Source organism: Pseudophryne corroboree, chromosome 1 (assembly GCF_028390025.1).
Source record: "Pseudophryne corroboree isolate aPseCor3 chromosome 1, aPseCor3.hap2, whole genome shotgun sequence".
NCBI classification, from domain to species: Eukaryota; Metazoa; Chordata; class Amphibia; order Anura; family Myobatrachidae; genus Pseudophryne; species Pseudophryne corroboree.
In genome coordinates, this window is record NC_086444.1 from 508,806,137 (window position 1) to 508,828,997 (window position 22,861).

At 42.9% G+C, this 22,861-nt stretch overlaps 1 protein-coding gene across 3 annotated transcripts in view; it reads left to right on the forward strand.

The window, feature by feature from the left end:
* Positions 1 to 22,861, forward strand: part of TRPM3 (transient receptor potential cation channel subfamily M member 3) — a 694,734-nt gene that overhangs the window by 459,204 nt on the left and 212,669 nt on the right. For all 3 annotated transcript variants that reach the window (XM_063913891.1, XM_063913889.1, XM_063913890.1), the window contains one exon: positions 10,477 to 10,644. In XM_063913891.1, coding sequence (XP_063769961.1) covers positions 10,477 to 10,644 — 168 coding nt within the window. The remainder of the gene's footprint in view (positions 1 to 10,476; positions 10,645 to 22,861) is intronic.

Consider the following 22,861-nt stretch of genomic DNA (forward strand, 5'->3'; position numbering starts at 1 on the left):
AGTGAGGCGGAAGGAAATTGACGATATTACTGTCGAAAAGCACTAAAGTCGAATCCACATTCTTCAATTGAATATACTTTGTCGAATTGCCGCATTTTTACCACTGCAGACATGTCGAATTTTCAAAATGTCGAATCTGAAAAGTCGAAACTGAAAAGTCAGTTTTTTGGACAAAAAGTACTGTATTGCATTGTCGATTTTTTTTTTTGTCGAAAATGACCCGTTTTTCGACATTTTCGGGAATTCGACCGCAATTGCATATACCCTTATGTATTATTATGTAAAGTTTTATATGTTAAATGCTACTTTCATATTTATTAATGCCACTGTGAGGTTAATATTCTTTGTTTTGTATGTGACCCTCCATCACAGTATTATCATACAGTGCTTTGATAATCAGATCATTTCACCTCTCAGGGAGAAGCAGATGAACACTTTAGGGGCAGTACCGGGCTCTTCATGTCATTAGGCCTTATCTTGAGGCAAAATGTGGGGTACTGCTGGTCTGCAAGGAGGGGATGGGGCCAGAAATTGACTCTGTTACCTCCCTGCGGTCTTTCAATTTCTGGTATTATTTCCCCATCCTGACCACTTTACTAAGATGTGGGCAGGATACAGAAGATCCCCCAACTCGCCCGGGTACTACAGTACCTGAAATATCGTGAGTCTCAAATTTTAAATAGACATTTCTTCAGGACTTCTTCTATGTAAGTGCCACTATTAGGAAATCTAATGTATGCTCTTGGTAAAAGTCATTTTGTTTTTATGTTGTTTTTTGTTTTGTTTTTTAAAGGCCTGCACTGTTACGTGATGGCATATTCACTTGCACACACTGGGTGTAGGGTGTGTAGTACTTACGAATGCCCCAGGCTGCCTTCTTGTTTTGTGATGCCCCGTACCCAGAGTGACGTAGCCAGGTAGGCTGACACATTACTGGTAACGTCAGGAGAGCTTCATGCACCAAGTTATAGAATCTCAAAATGACCCATTAGTCTTGTACATAGAGCCAATGCCTTCTTCAAATGCTCCTGGGATTATATATTGATAAATCAGCTTCAGTGCCAGGTAATTGGTGGCACCAGAATCTAGGCATCTTGCAGTGACAGGTCAAACCTCTACTCAGACTATATGCAGATTCAAAAAAAGATTCAAGAGAAAAGGAAGACCTTGTGCTCTGTGACTCCTAATGCCCCACAGTGCTGTGATGAATACATAACCTATACTGGCTCCTATCTATTGAATGGAAAACCACCAGGCATGCTTCACATTCCAGTGATTATGCCACCTCCCATCATTGCCGGAGCCACTTAAAGAATTATTCCGGCAACAGGAAGCAGCAAGAGGGAAGCTTCTTCTGCAGCACAGCATTGAAAAAGACAAACTTGTAGGAGGGTATTCAATTGTTTAAAATGTCCGTTGGGTGTGTGTTTTTTCCTATCTAATAGACAGGGGAAAAAGACACCCAATCGACTTTTCAAACAATTGAATATCCTCCGTAGTGTCTTGCGAACAGGAGATTTTAAAAGTTAATTGCAGAGCAGTCAGGACAGTAGCCAACCAGTCTGTGCCCATCAGCGCCTTTACCATACTGCTGGACTCTGAGATTTATAACTAGAGATGTACGTCTGGCACTTTTTGTGTTTTGGTTTGGTTCTAATTCCACTTTCGTGTTTTGGTTTTGGCTTGGTTTTGCCAAAACCACCCTTTCGTGTTTTGGTTAATTTTGGGGGTAATTTTGCTCCTACGGTATTATTAACCGCAATAACAATCATTTCCACTCATTTCCAGTGTATTCTGAACACTGAACACCTCACAATATTGTTTTTTGGCCAAAAGGTTGCACCGAGGTTGCTGGATGACCAAGCGACACAAGTGGACAACACAAACACCTGGCTCATCTAGGAGTGGCACTGCTGTGTCAAACAGGAGGGCAGATATATAAAAAGGCCCCAAACAGCACATGATGCAAAGAAGAAAAAGAATTGCAATGAGGTAGTTGTGTGACTAAGCCAAGCGACACAAACAATTGGCCCATCTAGGCGTGGCACTGCAGTGGCAGACAGAAGGGCAGATATAAAAAAAAGGCCCCTAACAGCACATGATGCAAATAAGAAAAAAAGGTGCACCGAGGTTGCTGTATGACTAAGCTAAGCGACACAACCACCTGACCCATCTAGTAGTGTCACACAGTGGCTGAATGTCGAGAGTGGGGCGCAATTGTTCGGTCCACTGACAGCATCTCCAGCACGCTCCAGTCACTTTAAAAAAAATCTGCAATTGGTGGACTTATACGGCAGTACCCCAGGACTAATACAGCAGTACCACTGGACTCATACGGCAGTGTCACACAGGATGGCACTTTTCAAAAACTAGGCCCCAAACAGCACCTCATGCAAAGATGTCGAAGAGGTGCAATGAGGTAGCTGTATGACTAAGCCAAGTGACCCAAACAATTCCAACTGGAATTATACGTCCAAATCACTGGAATTATACGTCCAAATCACTGGAATTAATTGGAAAAATCACTGGAATTATACGTCCAAATCACTGGAATTGGCAAGATCACTGGAATTATACATCCAAATCACTGGAATTAATTGGCAAAATCACTGGAATTAATAATTATACGTCCAAATCACTGGAATTAATTGGCAAAATCACTGTAATTATATGTCCAAATCACTGTAATTAATTGGCTAGATCACTGTAATTAATAATTATACGTCCAAATCACTGGAATTAATTGGCAAAATCACTGTAATTATACGTCCAAATCACTAGAATTAATTGGCAAGATCACTGTAATTAATAATTATACGTCCAAATCACTGGAATTAATTGGCAAAATCACTGTAATTATACGTCCAAATCACTGGAATTATTTGGCAAGATCACTGTAATTAATAATTATACGTCCAAATCACTAGAATTATACATCCAAATCACTTGAATTAATTGGCAAGATCACTGTAATTATACGACCAAATCACTGGAATTAATTGGCAAGATCACTGTAATTAATAATTATACGTCCAAATCACTGTAATTATACGTCCAAATCACTGGAATTAATTGGCATGGATCACTGTAATTATACGTCCAAATCACTGGAATTAATTGGCAAGATCACTGTAATTAATAATTATACGTCCAAATCACTGGAATTAAATGGCAAAATCTCGCTATTGCCTGCCTAGTGAAGTGAAGTCTAGATGGGATTTGGTATCGGGGACACAATACTTCCATCAATTGTCGATATCCCACTGCACTAATGGCGGATACCGGACGCACGTCTAACACCAACATAAGTGTCAAGGCATCAGTTATGAGGGCTTCCATCATCATGTGAAGCTGAACCACTAGTCATGAACATAGGCCAGGGCCTCAGCCATTCCTTGCCACTCCGTGTCGTAAATGGCATATTGGCAAGTTTACGTTTCTCCTCAGACCATTTAAATTTCTTTTTGTGGGTCTTTTTACTGAACTTTGGCTTTTTGGATTTTACATGCCCTCTACTATCACATTGGGCATCGGCCTTGGCAGACGACGTTGATGACATTTCATCGTCTATGTGTCTATGTCATGGCTAGTGGCAACAGCTTCAGCACTAGGAGGAAGTGGTTCTTGATCTTTCCCTATTTTATCCTCCAAATTTTTGTTCTCCATTATGTTTCTGGAGTTAACACAATATGCGGCACAGGAATGACTGATGGCTGATGGCCAGGACACTACCACTGGTTTAATGCAGCACAACACAGCAACATTGTGAGGGACTTGTTGTTATTATCATTATTATACGGCAGCAGTGGACATATAGCAGCAGCGTACACCACTGTGACTGCCTGGTCACTGGAATGACTGATGGCCAGGACACTACCACTGGTCTGATGCAGGACAACACAGCAACACTGTAAGGGACTTATTATACAGCAGTACTGGACATATGGCAGCAGAGGACACCACCACTGTGAATGGTCAATGGACTGACTGATGAACAGGACATTAGCACTGGTCTGATGCAGGACAACACAGATAATTATACAGCAGTACTGGGCATATGGCAGCAGATGACACCACCACTGTGAATGGTCACTGGACTGACTGATGCCCAGGACACTACCACTGGTCTGATGCAGGACAACACAGCAACACTGTAAGGGACTTATTATATAGCAGCACTGGACATATGGCAGCAAAGGACACCACCACTGTGACTGATGCAGCACAACACAGCAACACTTAACTGATGCAGCACAACACAGCATCACTGGACAGCACTTGACATATGGCAGCAGAGGACACAAGCACTGTGACTGGACAGATTCAGCAGAAGTCACGGACACTGAGAGAATGGAGACACGTCCTCTCTGTACACTCTCCAATGCCGGAGTGGAAATGGCGGGGACGCGCGGCTCCTTATGTGGAATCCAAATCCTGCGAGAATCTGACTGCGGGATAATGACGTTTTGCCTTGTTCGGGTTTCCGAGTCAGGCAGGAAAACCCAAGCCTGGCTCGGAACCGGACTTGAATGGTGCAGTTCAGTACGGTTCGGTTCTCTGAGAGCCGAACCCGCTCATCTCTATTTATAACATGCCTATGGAACATCAGCGAGATGACAATAAATACATCAGAGAGTGATACAACACTGGACAGTTCCAGGCCTGGCTGCAAGAAGTCGATGATAAATACCACACAATGAAAGCCTGGGAAGTAATGAGACAACAGCATGATGCAGCAGCCTTGAATGCCGTGCAGAAGATGGAATAGCATTTGAAGATGCAAGAACTGGATCCATTTAGTCACAGGTCCCTGTGCGCCCATGACAATCCCTCTTTCTATATGCCAATGGTGGATGTTAAAGAGGATTTTCTGCTATTAACGGCTTAACAAGGTGGGCACCCGGCTATGAGAACAATCTGCTAAGTTGTGTAGTGTTTTATACACATTGCCCAATATTACACAGTTGTATATATGTATAATAATAATAATACTACACTTTGTGTTGTCGAAATAAGTTTAAAAAAATCTGTGTAATATAATATTAAAATTCTAGTCATTTAATACTAGCTGTCTCTGTCCAAGTATGTACAGTACTTTGTACATTTAGCATTTATCTCAGCTAGATTGGATATCACACAGTCTTAAGGTGGGTACACACTAATAGATATATCTGCAGATCAATTGATCTATGTACGGATCGGGCAGTGTGTTGTGCATGCACACTGCCCGATCCGTCGGGGGACTGATGTCATGAACTGGGCGGGCGCCCGCCCGCCCAGTTCACCTGTCAATCACCGCCGGCCGCCGCAGCATGTGTACGGGCGGTCGGACGACCGCCCCGTACACACACAGCGACGCGCCAATATATCGGTAGATATATTGGCCGTCGGCTGTGCTGCGCGGCCGACGCGATACGTCTGTGAACGACGGAGTTCACAGACGTATCGGCCGTACACACTGGCCGACGGACCCGCGATATATCGGCCGTTCAAGAGAACGGCCGATATATCGACCAGTGTGTACGGGCCTTAGGGTAGGTATAGTTTATATCTGGAATAAAGGTCTCTGTGACTGCGTAACTGTAGTTTTACAAAATATGTAAAAATAATGTTTAAAATGTGAATGTTCTATATTGGTAGGCTGTGTAACTTCCATTAAATGTTGGGAGGTTTCCAAACAGATATGAATAACGTTGCAGATTAAAATGTGTCTGTCTACAGCTACTGCACCTAACAGTTACATAACCTGTAATACATTTTTATCATGATCCTTTAATTGATTTATATAATGAGGGTCATATTTGGAAACCCATTCTCTATGCAAAACAATAACTGCTCCAAACATAGAGGGCACAGAAGAATGTGAATAAGTAAGCAGGTAAAGATGGCTGCAGTGTAGATCAGCTGTGTGCCCTACCTGTCATCTTCTCACTGTTATACAGTCAGTTACAGTATGGTTGGGGAAGGCTGTAACAAATGGCAAAGTGATGCTGAGGAAAGCTCATTACCCATAGGGCTGTGTTAGAAGATCTACCATTTTATTGCAACTGCCAGACCCACTGACTTCAACTGCCATTGATGCTGCTGCTGCCGCCGTCTTAGTGTTTCAGTTACAGTAAATGGCAAAGGAGAGAAATGGCTGCCAGAATATGAAGTCCTGATGTACGCTGTACCCATGTGTTTTTGCAGTTGGGCGATTATTTGTTACTGCGCATGTGCAAAAAGTCTAGTAAACCATTACTGCGCACGCACAAACCAATCTCTCTGCAAGCTGTAAATTCTTGTATCATTAGACATATACTTATTGTTACCAGTGCCGCTTTGGCTCAGTATTGGAAAAGAGCTGGTCCCCCTAAATTGTCAAAGATTATAGCTAATGTTCACCGCAGCTTTGAAATGGAAACTATAGTATTTAAATATTCTATGGCTACATCATCTCCTCTCGTCGAACTAGTATACTACACATATTGCTTCGGGTCAAGCTTTCAATTAGGAAGGTTGATGGATTCTCTCTTCATGTTCTCAATATACCTCTGGATGTTATTCTTTAGAGCCACACTGACTCTTTAATTATATATCAACTTCTCTTATGAGGCGGATTTTATATTCTATATCCCCATAGATTCACTGATATATGAAAGGAATATAGATTGTAAGCTCCCATGGGGCAGGGACTGATTTGAGTGGCAAAATGTCATATATCTACAGGTTACCTTTCTGATAGGATATGGTATCAACTTCTGTCTTCAACATTGGAATCTGATGAAGTTTTTTTGAAGCCTGTATATATTGAGTAAGCATAGTCACAAAAGGGGTAATAAAAGAATTGTGGGCTATGGAATCTGACCTTTCTCTGTTCTATGGAGTGGAGTCACCCTGAATATCATAATTGTTTCCCTGACAGTATGTCACGGGGTAGGGGAGAGGATTGTTTTGGAGATATTCCTCTATTGTGTTGCCTTTTTATGATTCAAATTGTTTGGGTTTCTTATACGATAATGACATGAAATAAGCTATACACCCATGAAAGACTCATGTACAGTATTTTGGGGGTTTCTCAAAATTTTACCTGTGGGATTGCATCCCCCAGATTTATTATGGTATCCACATGGTCGACCATGTTATGGTCGACAGTCATTAGGTCGACTACTATTGGTCGACATTGACATAGTCAACATGGACACATGGTCGACACATGAAAATGGTCGACACGTGATATGTCGACACATGAAAAGGTCGACATGAGTTTTTTAACTTTTTTTTCTTTTGGGGAACTTTTCCATACTTTACGATCCACGTGGACTACGATTGGAACGGTAATCTGTGCCGAGCGAAGCGGTAGCGGAGCTAAGGCACCATGCCCGAAACATGGCGAGCGAAGCGAGCCATGCGAGGGGACGCGGTGCACTAATTGGGGTTCCCAGTCATTTTACGCAAAAAACGAAACCAAAAAAAGTAACAAAAAACTCATGTCGACCTTTTCATGTGTTGACCTTTCATGTGTCGACCATTTTCATGTGTCGACCATGTTTCCATGTCGACCATGTCAATGTCGACCAATAGTGGTCGACCTAATGACTGTCGACCATAACATGGTCGACCATTCATACCGGAACCATTTATTGAAGCTCCAAATGCTGGAGTCCAAACTTAAGAATAGAATATCAAAGCAACCTTTATGTTATTGCTATTATAAGTATAGAATCCCCAGATTTACTTTGCTGCGTCTTTGGAGCTTGGTGCAAACCTGCCATCAACCCTTCACAAATAAATAGCCTCCCCCTGGCAGGTGTGCTTGTAGTAAGCGATGCACAGATGTCTAGGATCTGTGCAGGTGTTTTATTAAAAAATGTAAAGAAGGGGGTGTGGGTGTTATTGCCACCTCGAAGCCTGGCAAGGATTAATGTTATCTGTGTAAATTGAATGTGTAAAATATTATTGGGTGTGGTGGGTATATTAATGTTATGAGGTATTTATTAGTAAAGTTTTCTGAGGCGTATACTAATGTTATATTGTACAGGCATGTATATGTAGTAATGCTGTGTGGGATTTGATGTGGCATTACATGCTATGGAATCCGGATGATAGATAGACAGTGTCTAGTTAGACAGTCAATAGATAGGCACCATATGTTAGACAGACATTAGGTCAACAGGATCATAAGGTTGACAAGGTCAAAAGGTCGACATGAAAAAGGTAGACAGTACAAAAGGTCAACAGTGTCAAAAGGCAGACAGGGTCAAAAGGTCGAAATGAAACTTGTCAAAATAAAAAGGTAGACATGTTTGTTTGTTTTTTACATGTTTTTGGATTTTTTCATACCTTCTCTATCCATCTAAACCTTGTGGCGAGCACAGTGAGTCACCAAGCCCGAAGCATGGCAAGTGAAGCGAGCCCCGCAAGGGGATGCCTTCCTACAATTGGGGTCCCAAGTGACAAACTATCCACACAAACCACACAAAAAATGGTGTCTACCTTTTTTATGTCGACCATTTTCATGTCGATCTTTTGACCCTGTCTACCTTTTGACCCTGTCATCCTTTTGACCCTGTCGACCTTTTGTACTGTCTACTTTTTTCATGTCTACCCTTTGACCCTGTCAACCTTTGACTATCTAACATGTGGTGTCTATCTATTGACTGTCTTACCAGACACTGTCTGTTTATTATACCACACCCGCTACACTGTATGTCTATTATACCACACCCGCTACACTGTCTGTCTATTATGCCAAACCCGTTACACACATATACACAGTACACACACAAGCACGCACTGAAATTACACAGTACACACACACAAAACGTTTGGAATTCCATCAAGGAAGACACCAACTAATGCATTTGCATGAGCCCCATTGGAGAGCTAGATGAGTCTGAATTGTATGTTTGCCATGTCACTTTGTTTTTCTCAGCTACAGAATATTCTTATTGGATTACTTTAGTATGCATTATGGGGGCGTTCTGTGAGGCCATTCCCTTCCCCAAGAGACCACATCCCTTTTTTTAGGCACTCGTCTTCTACTCCTAGTTAAAAAATGTGGAGGTGCTTTCTGGTACATGACATGAACATGTATAGTTGGTGGAGTATAATGTTTTGGCATGGGAACCCATGAAGCATGTTCACCAGGACTAGCTCTTTGACCCAGTTCTGGTTATACTATTTAGAGGGACCCCATACATTTTTTTTCTCCATTTATTTACACTGTATCACACAGAAGCCCTGCACAGATCACATTGATCTGTGCAGGCTTTGACAGAACTCACTGCTGATGAGGTAGTCTACTGTACTCTAACCTTCACCTATGCTAATAACACTGTCTCCCTGATGCATATGTGAGTGTTGCGAAGCTGCTCCCATCCTTACAAAGAACACATTCACACTAACATTCATAGTACAAATCCTTCCAACTTCACACCTATGCACCTATAAACCCAGCAAAATCCCCTGTATAGACTTGTGATGCTGAGCATGCTGCAGCGTATGATGCTCTGGGCAAGGTTCCCTCCGTATCTCTGACCACCAGATGCTGAGCATGCTGCAGCGTATGATGCTCTGGGCAAGGTTCCCTCCATATCTCTGACCACCAGAAGCTGAGCATGCTGCAGTGTATGATGCTCTGGGCAAGGTTCCCTCCATATCTCTGACCACCAGAAGCTGAGCATGCTGCAGCATATGATGCTCTGGGCAAGGTACCCTCCATATCTCTGACCACCATATGCTGAGCATGCTGCAGTATATGATGCTTTGGGCAAGATTCCCTCCATATCTCTGACCACCAGATGCTGAGCATGCAGCAGTGTTTGATGCTCTGGGCAAGGTTCCCTCCATATCTCTGACCACCAGATGCTGAGCATGCTGCAGTGTATGATGCTCTGGGCAAGGTTCCCTCCATATCTCTGACCACCAGATGCTGAGCATGCTGCGGTGTATGATGCTCTGGGCAAGGTTCCCTCCATATCTCTGACCACCAGATGCTGAGCATGCTGCAGTATATGATGCTCTGGGCAAGGTTCCCTCGGTATCTCTGACCACCAGATGCTGAGCATGCTGCAGTATATGATGCTCTGGGCAAGGTTCCCTCGGTATCTCTGACCACCAGATGCTGAGCATGCTGCAGCATATGATGCTCTGGGCAAGGTTCCCTCCATATCTCTGACCACCAGATGCTGAGTATGCAGCAGTGTATGATGCTCTGGGCAAGGTTCCCTCCATATCTCTGACCACCAGATGCTGAGCATGCTGCAGTGTATACTCTGGACATTGGGCAAGGTTCCCTTCATATCTCTGACCACCAGTTACAACTGCCCTTTTCTGAGAGGCGTTACTGCTTGGTCCAGTAATACCATAGAACCCTTTGCATTATAATTCTTTATTAAGTGTCTACTCACTCTACAATCAGACAATGCATTGCTTGATTATGTACATATTGTTGCTACTTACATTTTATAAAATTGTTTATTTCTGTTATTTTAGGTCATTCTAGGAATTCTACTTCCTCCTTCAATTCTAAGCTTAGAGTTCAAAAACAAAGATGAGATGCCATACATGTCACAAGCAAATGAAATTGATCTGCAAGAGAAGGATGTAGAAGAACCAGAGAAGACTGTAAAAGATAAAGAAGATGATGACATGGAGCTAACGGTATGAGTGATCCAAGCAATGGAGACAAGTGCTCAGAGTACCACCTCCCTATAAATTCAATATAATGTTATTCAAGAGAAACTGAATATTGCAATTTATTATACCATGTTCAGTCACCTTACTGTACCTCTGTGTTACATCCCATCAACACCCAACCATCCTGCTCAGCCCCTAAACGTTCTTCTTAAAAACATTATAGTCTACTAATACCCCTGTTCTGGTTCACTCAAAGCAGATTGTCTTGTATACTTCTAACAATGACTCCTCTGGTGTCTGTGTCTTGAATTCCTTCCCCATCATGCATTGCAATTGCGTTTTCAAATATTTTAGATTTTATATATATATATATATATATATATATATGTGTGTGTAATTACTTAGATTATAAAAAAAAAAATATTTTAAATACTTTGCTTAGTGAAACAGACCATCTTTTTAATGGCATAATTTTTCCAGGCAAGTAATTATAGACAGACTTTATGCTTAGGATTAATGTGTAATTTTCCCAATTTAGCTTTCAGTTGCTTCTTTTAGCGATCATGTGCACCAGATGGAATAAATTATAATGTTGGGGGAGGCAATTATGTTCCTCCAACAAACACATAAAGAATAATAATAATAATAATAATAATAAATAATAACTAGGGTTGGGCAGTTTAAAACACAACTTTTTCATGCAGGGAGAGGTGAGGGTGTGGCGTCGCCCACCTGACGAAATATTTCAAGAAAGAATGGTGAACTTCAAGACAAAATTAGATGCTGTAAGTACTTGGAGACCCAAGATCATATAATGAGGGTGAGCAGGATGGAAAACTTCCTTAATTCCTTCTATCATTCCCATACTCTCCGTATTATCTCCCAATTATAGTATTCTGTTGATAATAATCCTTTTATAACACATTCCCATTATTCACCATAAGAGCACACATGGTCTTGTAAAATGTAGACATGGACTAGTGTACACTGTATTGATTTCACTGTTTATAAAATATAATGCTGTACAAAGATGTTTTTAAAGAAAAACAATAATAGTAGAGGGAATGCTGTCAATTTACCGACAATCAAAATCCCGACGGTCAAAATACAGACAGCGATTGATTGACGGTCAAAATCCCGACATGGTCAAAATACCGACATTTAAAATATTTACAAGGTCAAAATACCGACATGTAAAATGTCGACAGGTCAAAATGCCGACATGAGGTTTTCATTGAAACCGACTTGTTTATACTTTACCATCACAACGGACCTGGAGTGGGAATATAATAGTGTGCCAAGCTCAGCGAGGCACCGTGCCCGAAGCGTGAGCCATGCGAGGGGACGCAGTAAACTTATATGGTGTCCATGTCGACCTATGTTGACATGCATAACAAAAAACAATGAAAAACTCATGTCGGCATTTTGACCTGTCGACATTTTACATGTCAGTATTTTGACCTTGTCAGTATTTTAAATGTCGGTATTTTAACCCAATGTCAGGATTTCGACCATCGGGATTTTGAGTGTAGGTATTTCATACCGATCCCTGGTAGAGAAATATGCTAATAAAAAAATTGTGAGGGTTATCCAGTTAGCCACAAAAAATTTTTCTTGCAAACAAAACAAGCTTTTATCGCTAGTTTTGCCCAATGGTTATCCAATTAGAGCCCAATTTTTCATGAGGAAAATAAACCGTTTTCGCGTGAATACACATAGGAATGGGAAGTACCGCAGCCTGTGTGTTGGAAGATCCAAATTATATCAAGACACGTTAAACTGAAATGCATATTTAATAAAAGTAATATAAATATAGTGAACAACAAATCACAAAATATAAATATATCAGTAACAACTGAGAAAATATAAGTATGTAATTAGCACTTTAAATATATTAGCACACTGCAGGTATTAAAAAATGGCTTGTTGCTAGAGTGTATAAAGTTCAAAGAAAGCCAATAGGCAGGCACAGAAATTGGCTGTACAATTATATTTATATTACTTTTATTAAATATACTATTTCAATTAAATTTAATGTGTCTTAATATAATGTGGATCTACTACAGTATCAGTTTCTTCTGAATTTTTAATTAGTCACTTTTTTTGGAATTTTTTTGCAGCTGAAAATAAATTTACTAGTAGATGTAATAAATCATTATTTAAAAAAACATCTATATATTTATTATTACCATTGGCACCTGTGTATTTCGTGTTTTTTACTACCTACTGTAAGTAGCACAGCTGTAGTTGTCTCATGCTTACTATGACCAGTGTGTCAATGACTTAACACCATCCTCGATCAGTTTTTACATTTGACCCTGGCACATGTCTAGTATAATTGTAATTTGCATGGTGTTTCCTTTGATCACACACTTGACAACAGACACTGAAAACATTTTTTTTTTTCCAAGCCACAAATTAGATGGAAAAAAAGGACAATGCTTTGAAAATAGTCCCCGGAGTATTTGAAATGTAAATTCTGTTATATTAAGCGTGTGTCAGACAGTAATTAAGATTAATGAAATGCATGAACCCTTTCAGCATGACACAAATTTAATTTCTATAGAATAACACTTGTCAGAATTTCCACTCAGCTAAAAAGTTTAATTTGAAATTGTTCAATTATGAGGTAATGATTACAATTATTTGACATTGATCGCAAGTAGCACAACAAACTAAGCAAACAAGAAATGTTGTGTAATGATAAAATGTCTACTAACTAGTGTGTGAGATATATTTCAAAGACTATGCACCTCAAAGTAATTTTCATTAGGAATACATGGCCCTGATGCAGAGTTTGAGCGCAATTTTACCGGCATACAACAAAGATTATCTATAGAGCAATAACAATAATGTAGCTCAAATGGAAGTGGTGCCCCCCCCCACCCCCCACCCCACCCCTCCCGATCCACCCACCACCACCTTTTCTCCATGAAGTCTAAATCCAAATATAGGGGGGATTCAAGGGGCCACAAAAAATGTTTAATTATCCCATGAAAAGTTCAGAGAAAAGCGGTTTATCGTGAGTATGCACACTTCCGCGATTTGATTATAAATGCGCGAAACAGGATTTATGTGGTAATTCCAAAGCACAGTGTAGGTGAAAATGGGGAAATCTTCCTGTACCTCAAAAAAGACAAACTAATATTGGAAAACAGTATAGAAGTCTATTAGTCTACACTGTCTTTTAGGGCCTAATTCAGATCTGATCACAGCAGCACATTTGTTAGCTAATGGGCAAAACCATGTTGCACTGCAGGGGAGGCAGAAATAACATGTGCAGAGGGAGTTAGATTTGAGTGGGTTATTTTGTTTCTGTGCAGGGTAAATACTGGCTGCTTTGTTTTTACACTGCAATTTAGATTTCAGTTTGAACACATCCTACCCAAATCTAACTCTCTCTGCACATGTTACATATGCCTCCCCTGAAGTGCACATGGGCCCTCATTCCGAGTCGTTCGCTCTGTATTTTTCATCGCATCGCAGTGAAATTCCGCTTAGTGCGCATGCGCAATATTCGCACTGCGACTGCGCCAAGTATCTTTGCTATGAAGAAAGTATTTTTACTCACGGCTTTTTCATCGCTCCGGCGATCGTAATGTGATTGACAGGAAATGGGTGTTACTGGGCGGAAACACGGCGTTTTATGGGCGTGTGGCTGAAAACGCTACCGTTTCCGGAAAAAACGCAGGAGTGGCCGGAGAAACGGGGGAGTGGTTGGGCGAACGCTGGGTGTGTTTGTGACGTCAAACCAGGAACGAAAAGCACTGAACTGATCGCACAGGCAGAGTAAGTCTGAAGCTACTCTAAAACTTCTAAGTAGTTTGTGATCGCAATATTGCGAATACATCGGTCGCAATTTTAAGATGCTAAGATACACTCCCAGTAGGCGGCGGCTTAGCGTGTGTAACTCTGCTAAATTCGCCTTGCGACCGATCAACTCGGAATGAGGGCCATGGTTTTGGCAATTAGCTAACAAATTTGCTGCTGCGATCAGATCTGAATTAGGCCCTTAGTCTATTAGTGGTCATAATAAAATGGAATTTTGTCAAATGGCTGTTATATGCACTTTTCAAAAAAAGTAGAAAAATTATAGAAAGCAAGTGTTGTCAAATGGCTGTTATATGCACTTTTCAAAAAAAGTGTAAAAATTATAGAAAACCAGTTTTTTTCAGCAAAATAAGTGCTCAAATTAAATTTGGGGTACATAAAAGTGGGTAATTTTAAGCCACTTTCAAAAAAATTCAAACACCCCCCCCTCCATAGGTCCCACATGTAAGCCTTGCCCCACTCATAACGCACCCCAATATACCTGTCCCATTACCTTGTACTCCAATTTCCATCAGTTTGCACATTTTGACCCCAAAAATGACAAGCCAGTATTGACCAATTAAAAATAATTTAAAACTTTCAAGTGCCTAATTGTCATTCTGGGGGAGTGTCCCAGGGGTTCTGAACCAAATCCTGAAATTTTTACCTTAAAATAGGGATTTTGTCCAACTTTTTACCTGCTCAGGAGGTGGAGAAAAGACATTTGTGGTAACTATCACCGAAAAGTTTTCGTGGTCAACTGAATAGGGGCTTTTCGCAGGTAGCGATAAAAAGCCCTTTTCTCATACGTCCTAGAGAATGCTGGGGTCCACTTCATGACCATGGGGTATAGACGGTTCCGCAGGAGCCATGGGCACTCTTAAGACTTTTCAATGGGTGTGAACTGGCTCCTCCCTCTATGCCCCTCCTCCAGACCTCAGTTTTAGAAATGTGCCCAGGCAGACTGGATGCACTCTGAGGAGCTCTACTGAGTTTCTCTGAAAATACTTTATTTTCAGGGAGAACTGCTGGCAACAGACTCCCTGCTTCGTGGGACTGAGGGGGCAGAAGTAGGAACCAACTTCCTGAAGAGTTTCATGGCTCTGCTTCTGGCTGACAGAACACCATTAGCTCCTGAAGGGAACTGAACGCTAGCTGTGCCTAGATGCTCACTCCCACAGCACGCCGTCACCCCCTTCACAGAGCCAGAAGTCAGAAGACAGGTGAGTAGAAGAAGACAGATCTTCTATCAAGAAAAGTGACGGCTGAGGTACAGCGCAGCTGGCGGGAGCGCAGCGCGCCACTGCTGCCCACACACACAGGCACTGCAGGGTGCAGGGCGCGGGGGGGGGCGCACTGGGCAGCAAAAACACCTCTATAAACTGGCAAAAAGGGGGCATAAGATGTCCAGGCACAGCCCTACCCCCCCAGTATAAATATTATGAAAAGATTCGGAGGTAAAAAGGGCGGAGCTTCTTCCTCAGGCAGCCAGCACACTGCTCAGTGCCATGTTCTCTCTCCTCAGGCTGCAGAGACATCGCTGGTCCTTCTTCACTTCTAACTACAAGTATCAGGGTGCAAAACAGGGGGGGCACAAGCGAATTTGGTGCTTTACAAGTGTGTTTTACTGTGTAAAAAGCGCTGCATGTCAGTGGGCATTCTGTGTTCACAGGCATTAGATACTGGCGCTGGGGTAAGGTTGTGAACTGGCTGCTCCTAAACTGTGTCCCTCTGACAGATTTTACTGTGGGTCTGTCCCCTATAAGTCCCAGTGTGTCTGTGTGTGTGTTGTACACGTGTGTAAGACGTGTCAGAGGCAGGGAGTTCCTCCCCGGAGGAAACCATTTTAGGGACACAGAAGTGTAATGTGGTGGCGCTGCCGGCACACCAAGAGCCTGCATGGGTGAAAAGAATACGTGATAGTATGCATCATATCAATAGGAGATTATATAAGTCTGAATCTCATGTTGAGTGCTGGAGAAAATCTGTGGAGGATGTGATTTTTCAGGGCTCTGTTTTTCCATCCGCAGGCGACCCCTCTGGGTCACATAAGAGACCATTTGCGAATATTGTGAATACTGATACCGACACGGACACTGATTCTTGTGTCGACGATAGTGACTCCAGGGAAATAGATCATAAATTGGCAAAAAATATACAATATATGATTGTGGCTATAAGGGAAGTTCTGGAAGTCACGGAAGCCACTCCTGTACCTCAGGAGAAAGCTTATTTCTATAAAGAAAATAAATCTAAGGTCACTTTCCCTCCTTCCCACGAGCTTAATACACTCTTTGAAGGGATGTGGGTGAATCCCGAAAATAAATTTCGTATTCCCAAGAGAATTCAGATAGCTTATCCTTTCCCGGTGGAGGACAGGAAAAAATGGCAGTCACACCCTGTGTTATACCCCTTTTCCACTATAAGCACGGGTCGCAGCCGTGTCGCCTGACACGGCTGCGACCCGTGCTAAAGCCCCCTTTCAGCAGCGCTTACCAACACGGCAGATTGCCGGGTTGGTGACGCTGCTAGTGATGCGGCAGGGGCGGAGCTGGGAGATCACATGATCTCCCAGTGCCGCCCTCCCTATACACTGTGAACTGGAGCCGTGTCACGTGTTCAACCCGGCTAGCTACCCGGGTAGGATTACCGGATCACTTGATCCGGGAATTTGCCAGGGGACCCGTTTCCACTAGGGAAAAACACGGGTAAATGCGCGCCCCCGCGCATTTACCCGTGTTATAGGGAGCTAGTGGAAAAGGGGTATTAGACAGTGCACTGTCCAGGATGACAAGGTAATTCTCCCTGCACCTGGCACGGCTTCACTAAAAGAGCCGGCAGACCGAAAGATGGAAACTACATTGAAATCCATTTATGTTGCCAATGGTACGCTGCTCAGGCCCACAATTGCTTGCGCGAGGGTGAGTCGCGCTATTGAAAAAAGGGTCAGAAAGCGTGTCATCAGAAATTGACACGATTGATAAAGATGAGATACTCCTTAAGTTAGGGAATATCAAAGACGATGCCGCATACATGCTAGAAGCGATGAAAGATATTTGACTCTTGAGTTCACAAGCCGCTACCATGGCAGTATCGGCTTGGCGGGCATTGTGGATTTGCCAGTGGAACGCGGATGCAGATTCCAAATGAAATATGGAGGCTCTCCCATATAAAGGTGAGGCCTTATTTGGCGATGGACTGGATGCGTTAGTCTCGGCGGCTACCACATTTTTGCCCTCTGCGCCTGCACCGGCAAAAAAGACATATCACCCGCACATGCAGTCCTTTCGGCCCAATAAATACAAAAAAGCGAGACGTTCCCCCTTCTTTGCGGGTAGGGGAAAGGGAAAGAAGTCCACAGCAGCTTCAGGTTCCCAGGAGCAGAAGTGTACTCCTACTACTGCCAAATCTTCAGCATGACGCTGGGGCTCCTTTGCAGAAGGCAGCTCGGGTGGGGGCACGTCTCAAACTGTTCAGCCAAGGTTGGATTCTGTCTGGCCTGGATCCCTGGGTGTTGCAAATAGTGTCCCAGGGATACAAGCTGGAGTTTCAAGATGTTCACCCATGCCGATTTTTCAAATCGACCTTGCCAGCTTCTCTTCCAGAAAGGGAAGCAATAAGAGTGGCAATCCAAAAATTACGTCAGGATCAGGTCACAGTCCTGGTACCTTTGTCACAGCAAGGGGAGGGGTTTTATTCAAGCCTTTTTATAGTTCCGAAGCCGGACGGCTCGGTCAGACCGATCCTAAACCTGAAAAATCTGAATCTCTACTTGAAACGATTCAAGCTCAAAATGGAATCACTGAGGGCAGTGATTTCCAGTCTGGAGGAGGGGGACTACATGGTGTCTGTAGACATAAAAGATGCTTACCTGCATGTTCCCATTTATCCTCCTCACCAGATTTATCTGAGATTCATGGTTCAGGATTGCCATTACCAATTCCAGACGTTACCTTTCAGTCTCTCCACGGCGCCGAGGGTATTCACCAAGGTGATGGCGGAGATGATGGTTCTCCTGCGTCAAAAAGGAGTCAATATATTTCCTTATCTAGATGATCTCCTGATAAAGGCGAGATCCAGGGAGCAGTTGTTACAAAACATCACACTCTCCCTGTCAATACTCCAACAACACGGTTGGATCATAAATTATCCAAAGTCACAGTTGGAACCGACGACAAGATTGTCTTTTCTCGGGATGATTCTGGACACAGAAGTTCAGAGAGTATTTCTTCCGGTGGAAAAGGCTGTGGAAATCCAGAAAATGGTAAAACAAATATTGAAACCATCGAGTGTGTCGATCCATCAGTGCATTCGGTTATTAGGGAAGATGGTGGTGGCCTACGAAGCCATACAGTTTGGCAGGTTCCATGCCAGGGTATTCCAGTGGGACCTGTTGGACAAGTGGTCGGTATCCCCCCTACACATGCACCGGAAGATAATCCTGTTGTCAAAAGCCAGGATTTCGCTCCTGTGGTGGCTACACAGTTCTCACCTACTAGAGGGACGTAGGTTCGGGATTCAGGACTGGCTCCTGGTAACCACGGATGCAAGTCTCCGAGGCTGGGGAGCTGTCACTCAGGGAGAAAGCTTCAAGGGAAAATGGTCAAGTCAGGAAGCCTGCCTTCACATAAACGTGCTGGAATTGAGAGCCATTTACAACGGCCTTCAACAAGCGGTACATCTTCTTCAAGATCATCCCGTGCAGATCCAGTCGGCCAATGTAACAGCAGTCGCGTACAGGCAGGGTGGAACGAAAAGCAGAGCGGCAATGGCAGAGATGACGAAGATCCTACTCTGGGCAGAAAGACATGTAAATGCTCTGTCGGCAATTTTCATTCCGGGAGTAGACAACTGGGAAGCAGACTTCCTCAGCAGACACGATCTCCATCCAGGAGAGTGGGGCCTACACCAAGAAGTCTTCACAGAGGTGACAAGTCTTTGGAGAGTTCCTCAAGTAGACATGATGGCATCTCGTCTCAACAAGAAGCTTCAGAAATATTGTTCCAGGTCGAGAGACACTCAAGCAATAGCAGTGGATGCGCTGGTGGCCCAATGGGTGTTCCGATCGGTGTATGTCTTTCCTCCACTTCCGCTGATCCCAAAAGTGCTCAGGATCATAAGAAGAACAAGAGTTCAAGCAATCTTCATTGCCCCAGACTGGCCAAGGAGGGCTTGGTACCCAGATCTTCAGGAGTTGCTCATAAAAGATCCTCGGCCTCTTCCTCTTCGCGAGGACCTGCTGCAGCAGAGGCCGTGCGTGTATCAAGACTTACCGCGGCTACGTTTGATGGCATAGCTGTTGAGCGCTGGATCCTAACCCGAAAGGGTGTTCCTAAGGAAGTCATCCCCACCCTTATTCAGGCCAGGAAAGGAGTAACGTCGAAACATTACCACCGTATTTGGAGAAAATATGTGTATTGGTGTGAATCCAAGAAGGCTCCTACGGAAGAGTTTGAGTTGGGACGTTTTCTCCATTTTCTGCAGGCTGGTGTGGAGGCGGGCCTACGATTGGGATCAATCAAGGTCCAGATTTCGGCCTTGTCAGTGTTCCTCCAAAAACAATTGGCCTCTCTTCCAGAGGTTCAGACCTTCGTGAAAGGGGTTCTGCACATCCAGACTCCATTTGTGCCTCCAGTGGCACCATGGGACCTTAACGTGGTGTTGCAGTTCCTTCAATCAGATTGGTTTGAGCCTCTAAAAGAGATAGAGTTGAAGTTTCTCACTTGGAAAGTGGTGATGCTTTTGGCATTGGCATCCGCGCGGCGGCTGTCTGAATTAGGGGCCTTGTCTTACAAGAGCCCTTACCTGATCTTCCATGAAGATAGGGCAGAGTTGAGGACTCGTCAACATTTTCTTCCGAAGGTGGTTTCATCTTTCCACATAAACCAACCTATTGTGGTGCCAGTAGTTACTGACACGTTCACTGAGTCAAAATCTCTAGATGTGGTTAGGGCTTTGAAGATTTATGTCGCTAGAACAGCTCGAATACGGAAAACAGAGTCTTTGTTTGTCCTGTATGCTCCCAACAAGATTGGGTGTCCTGCTTCCAAGCAGACTATTGCGCGTTGGATCAGAAGTACAATTCAGCACGCTCATACTACGGCTGGATTGCCGTTACCGACATCGGTGAAGGCCCATTCCACTAGGAAGGTGGGCTCATCCTGGGTGGCTGCCCGGCGGGTCTCAGCATTGCAACTTTGCCGAGCAGCTACTTGGTGGGGGTCAAACACATTTGCTAAATTCTACAAGTTTGACACCTTGGCCGATAAAGACCTCAAGTTCGGTCAATCGGTGCTGCAGGGTCATCCGCACTCTCCCGCCCGTACTGAAGCTTTGGTAAAAAACCCCATGGTCATGAAGTGGACCCCAGCATCCTCTAGGACGTATGAGAAAACAGGATTTTGATACCTACCGGTAAATCCTTTTCTTCTAGTCCATATACGATGCTGGGCACCCGTCCCAGTGCGTACTTTACCTGCAGTTTTGTTATTAGAGTTACACAAGTTGTGTTATATTAGTTTCAGCATGTTGCTGTAATTGGTTCATGCCTGTTGGCGTGTGTTATGTTGAATGCCATGTTGTGCAGCATGGTTGAGGTGTGAGCTGGTATGTATCTCACCACTAGTTTAAAGTAAATCCTTTCCTTGAAATGTCCGTCTCCCTGGGCACAGTTCCTATAACTGAGGTCTAGAGGAGGGGCATAGAGGGAGGAGCCAGTTCACACCCATTGAAAAGTCTTAAGAGTGCCCATGGCTCCTGCGGAACTGTCTATACCCCATGGTCAAGAAGTGGACCCCAGCATCCTCTACGGACTAGAAGAAAAGGATTTACCGGTAAGTATCAAAATCCTGTTTTTGCGGCTAACTAAATTCCTCCCAAAGTCTCTATTCAAGCACTTTACTTTTGGACACTTTTGAAATGTTCACTGTATAATTTTCATTGAGGTCATAATTTACAAAGCTTCCACTTTAGATTCAGATCTGCTCACAAATAGACTTCTTAAAAATTAGCTTAGCATCAGTCATAAACTGTTCCTGATTCCAGCTTCAAAGGGGAATGCAACAGACCTAGTTGTGTAACTATGTAATCCTAGGTTTGTAAAACAAGCAATTGTACAATTGTACAGTTATATAGTATGCTGCATTCTCCATTGAAGTTGGGATTGTGAGTTGTTTTTGATTGATGCTAAGCTAAATATCCAGAAATTTATTTGTGAGTGGATCATAAGCCATTTAAGAAAAATTGAAATAGTGATCGTTCCACATATGTGGCCTATCTGTTTTTCTTTTACAAGGCCTAATGATGATAAAGCGGAAGCTTTTGTGAATTATGATCTTAATGAAAGTTATAATGTTGTGAACATTTCAGAAGTACCCAACAGGGTAAGTGTTTAATAGAGACTATTTTTGCAGTTGCGAACAGATGTGCACCTGTAATATACTGTATGTACATGGTTTATATCAAATTGTGTATTTAAGCTACACACATAGGTGTAAGTCAGCCCAATTATGTCTGTCCAGTTCTACATAAACAGTATTTTTTAATTCACAACCCCTGTAAGCCAACCCCATTAGCAATAAATACTTAACATATTGTTGTGGAGAGAAAATGGTAATAATCTTTATTATCCAACAATATGAAAAAAATCAATGGAAGGAGTGTTACAAGCAAATCAATGCCCCATGGATATCACGACTGGTAAAAATTCCGCTGGGTCACAAATGTGAATAAGAAGGATGTCAGTATATCATAAGTTGATATATCAGAATATATGAGCAGGGCATATGGGGGAGTTATGTTAAGCTTACAATGGAAACCATTTATCCCTTCCTGATGGAACAGCTTTCAACCTTCTCATGAAATAACCACACTAACACAATCTAACTTGACATCTGCCATACCTAGACATCTGCTTCTTGCATCCAGTTCTGGTGGTAGGGGGGATAAATTGAGTAAGACTTCATCAAGGTCAGAGTCCTTCAGAACCAACGTCAAGATCATGTCCTAGAAACATGATGCAGATAGTGTCCACTGTGTGTAACTGACCTCACACCAGAGATGGATAATCACCACATCCCTTCCTCATATCCTTCACTAAAGAGAACATTTTACACAACTGCCCTCGGTTCCCTAACAAACATTGGGCCATCTCCACATCCTCTCATATATGAAAGTTGAAGATGTAAATACTTATATCTGAAATATACAGCATGTGTCTGTAGTCTTCCATGTGTAAGTGTCGATTGAAAATGCACCACCTGCCTTATATACAGTAATTAGTCACCTACCTGTTCACCTCTGTTATATTTGTATTGAGGACAAAAGGGTGGTCAGCTTGTCTGCATTTCATTACACACTCTCCAGTCTACGTATATTAACAGAGAGCAGAACACACATAACATGCAACGCCTGGACACGCCTGCGTTCGTTG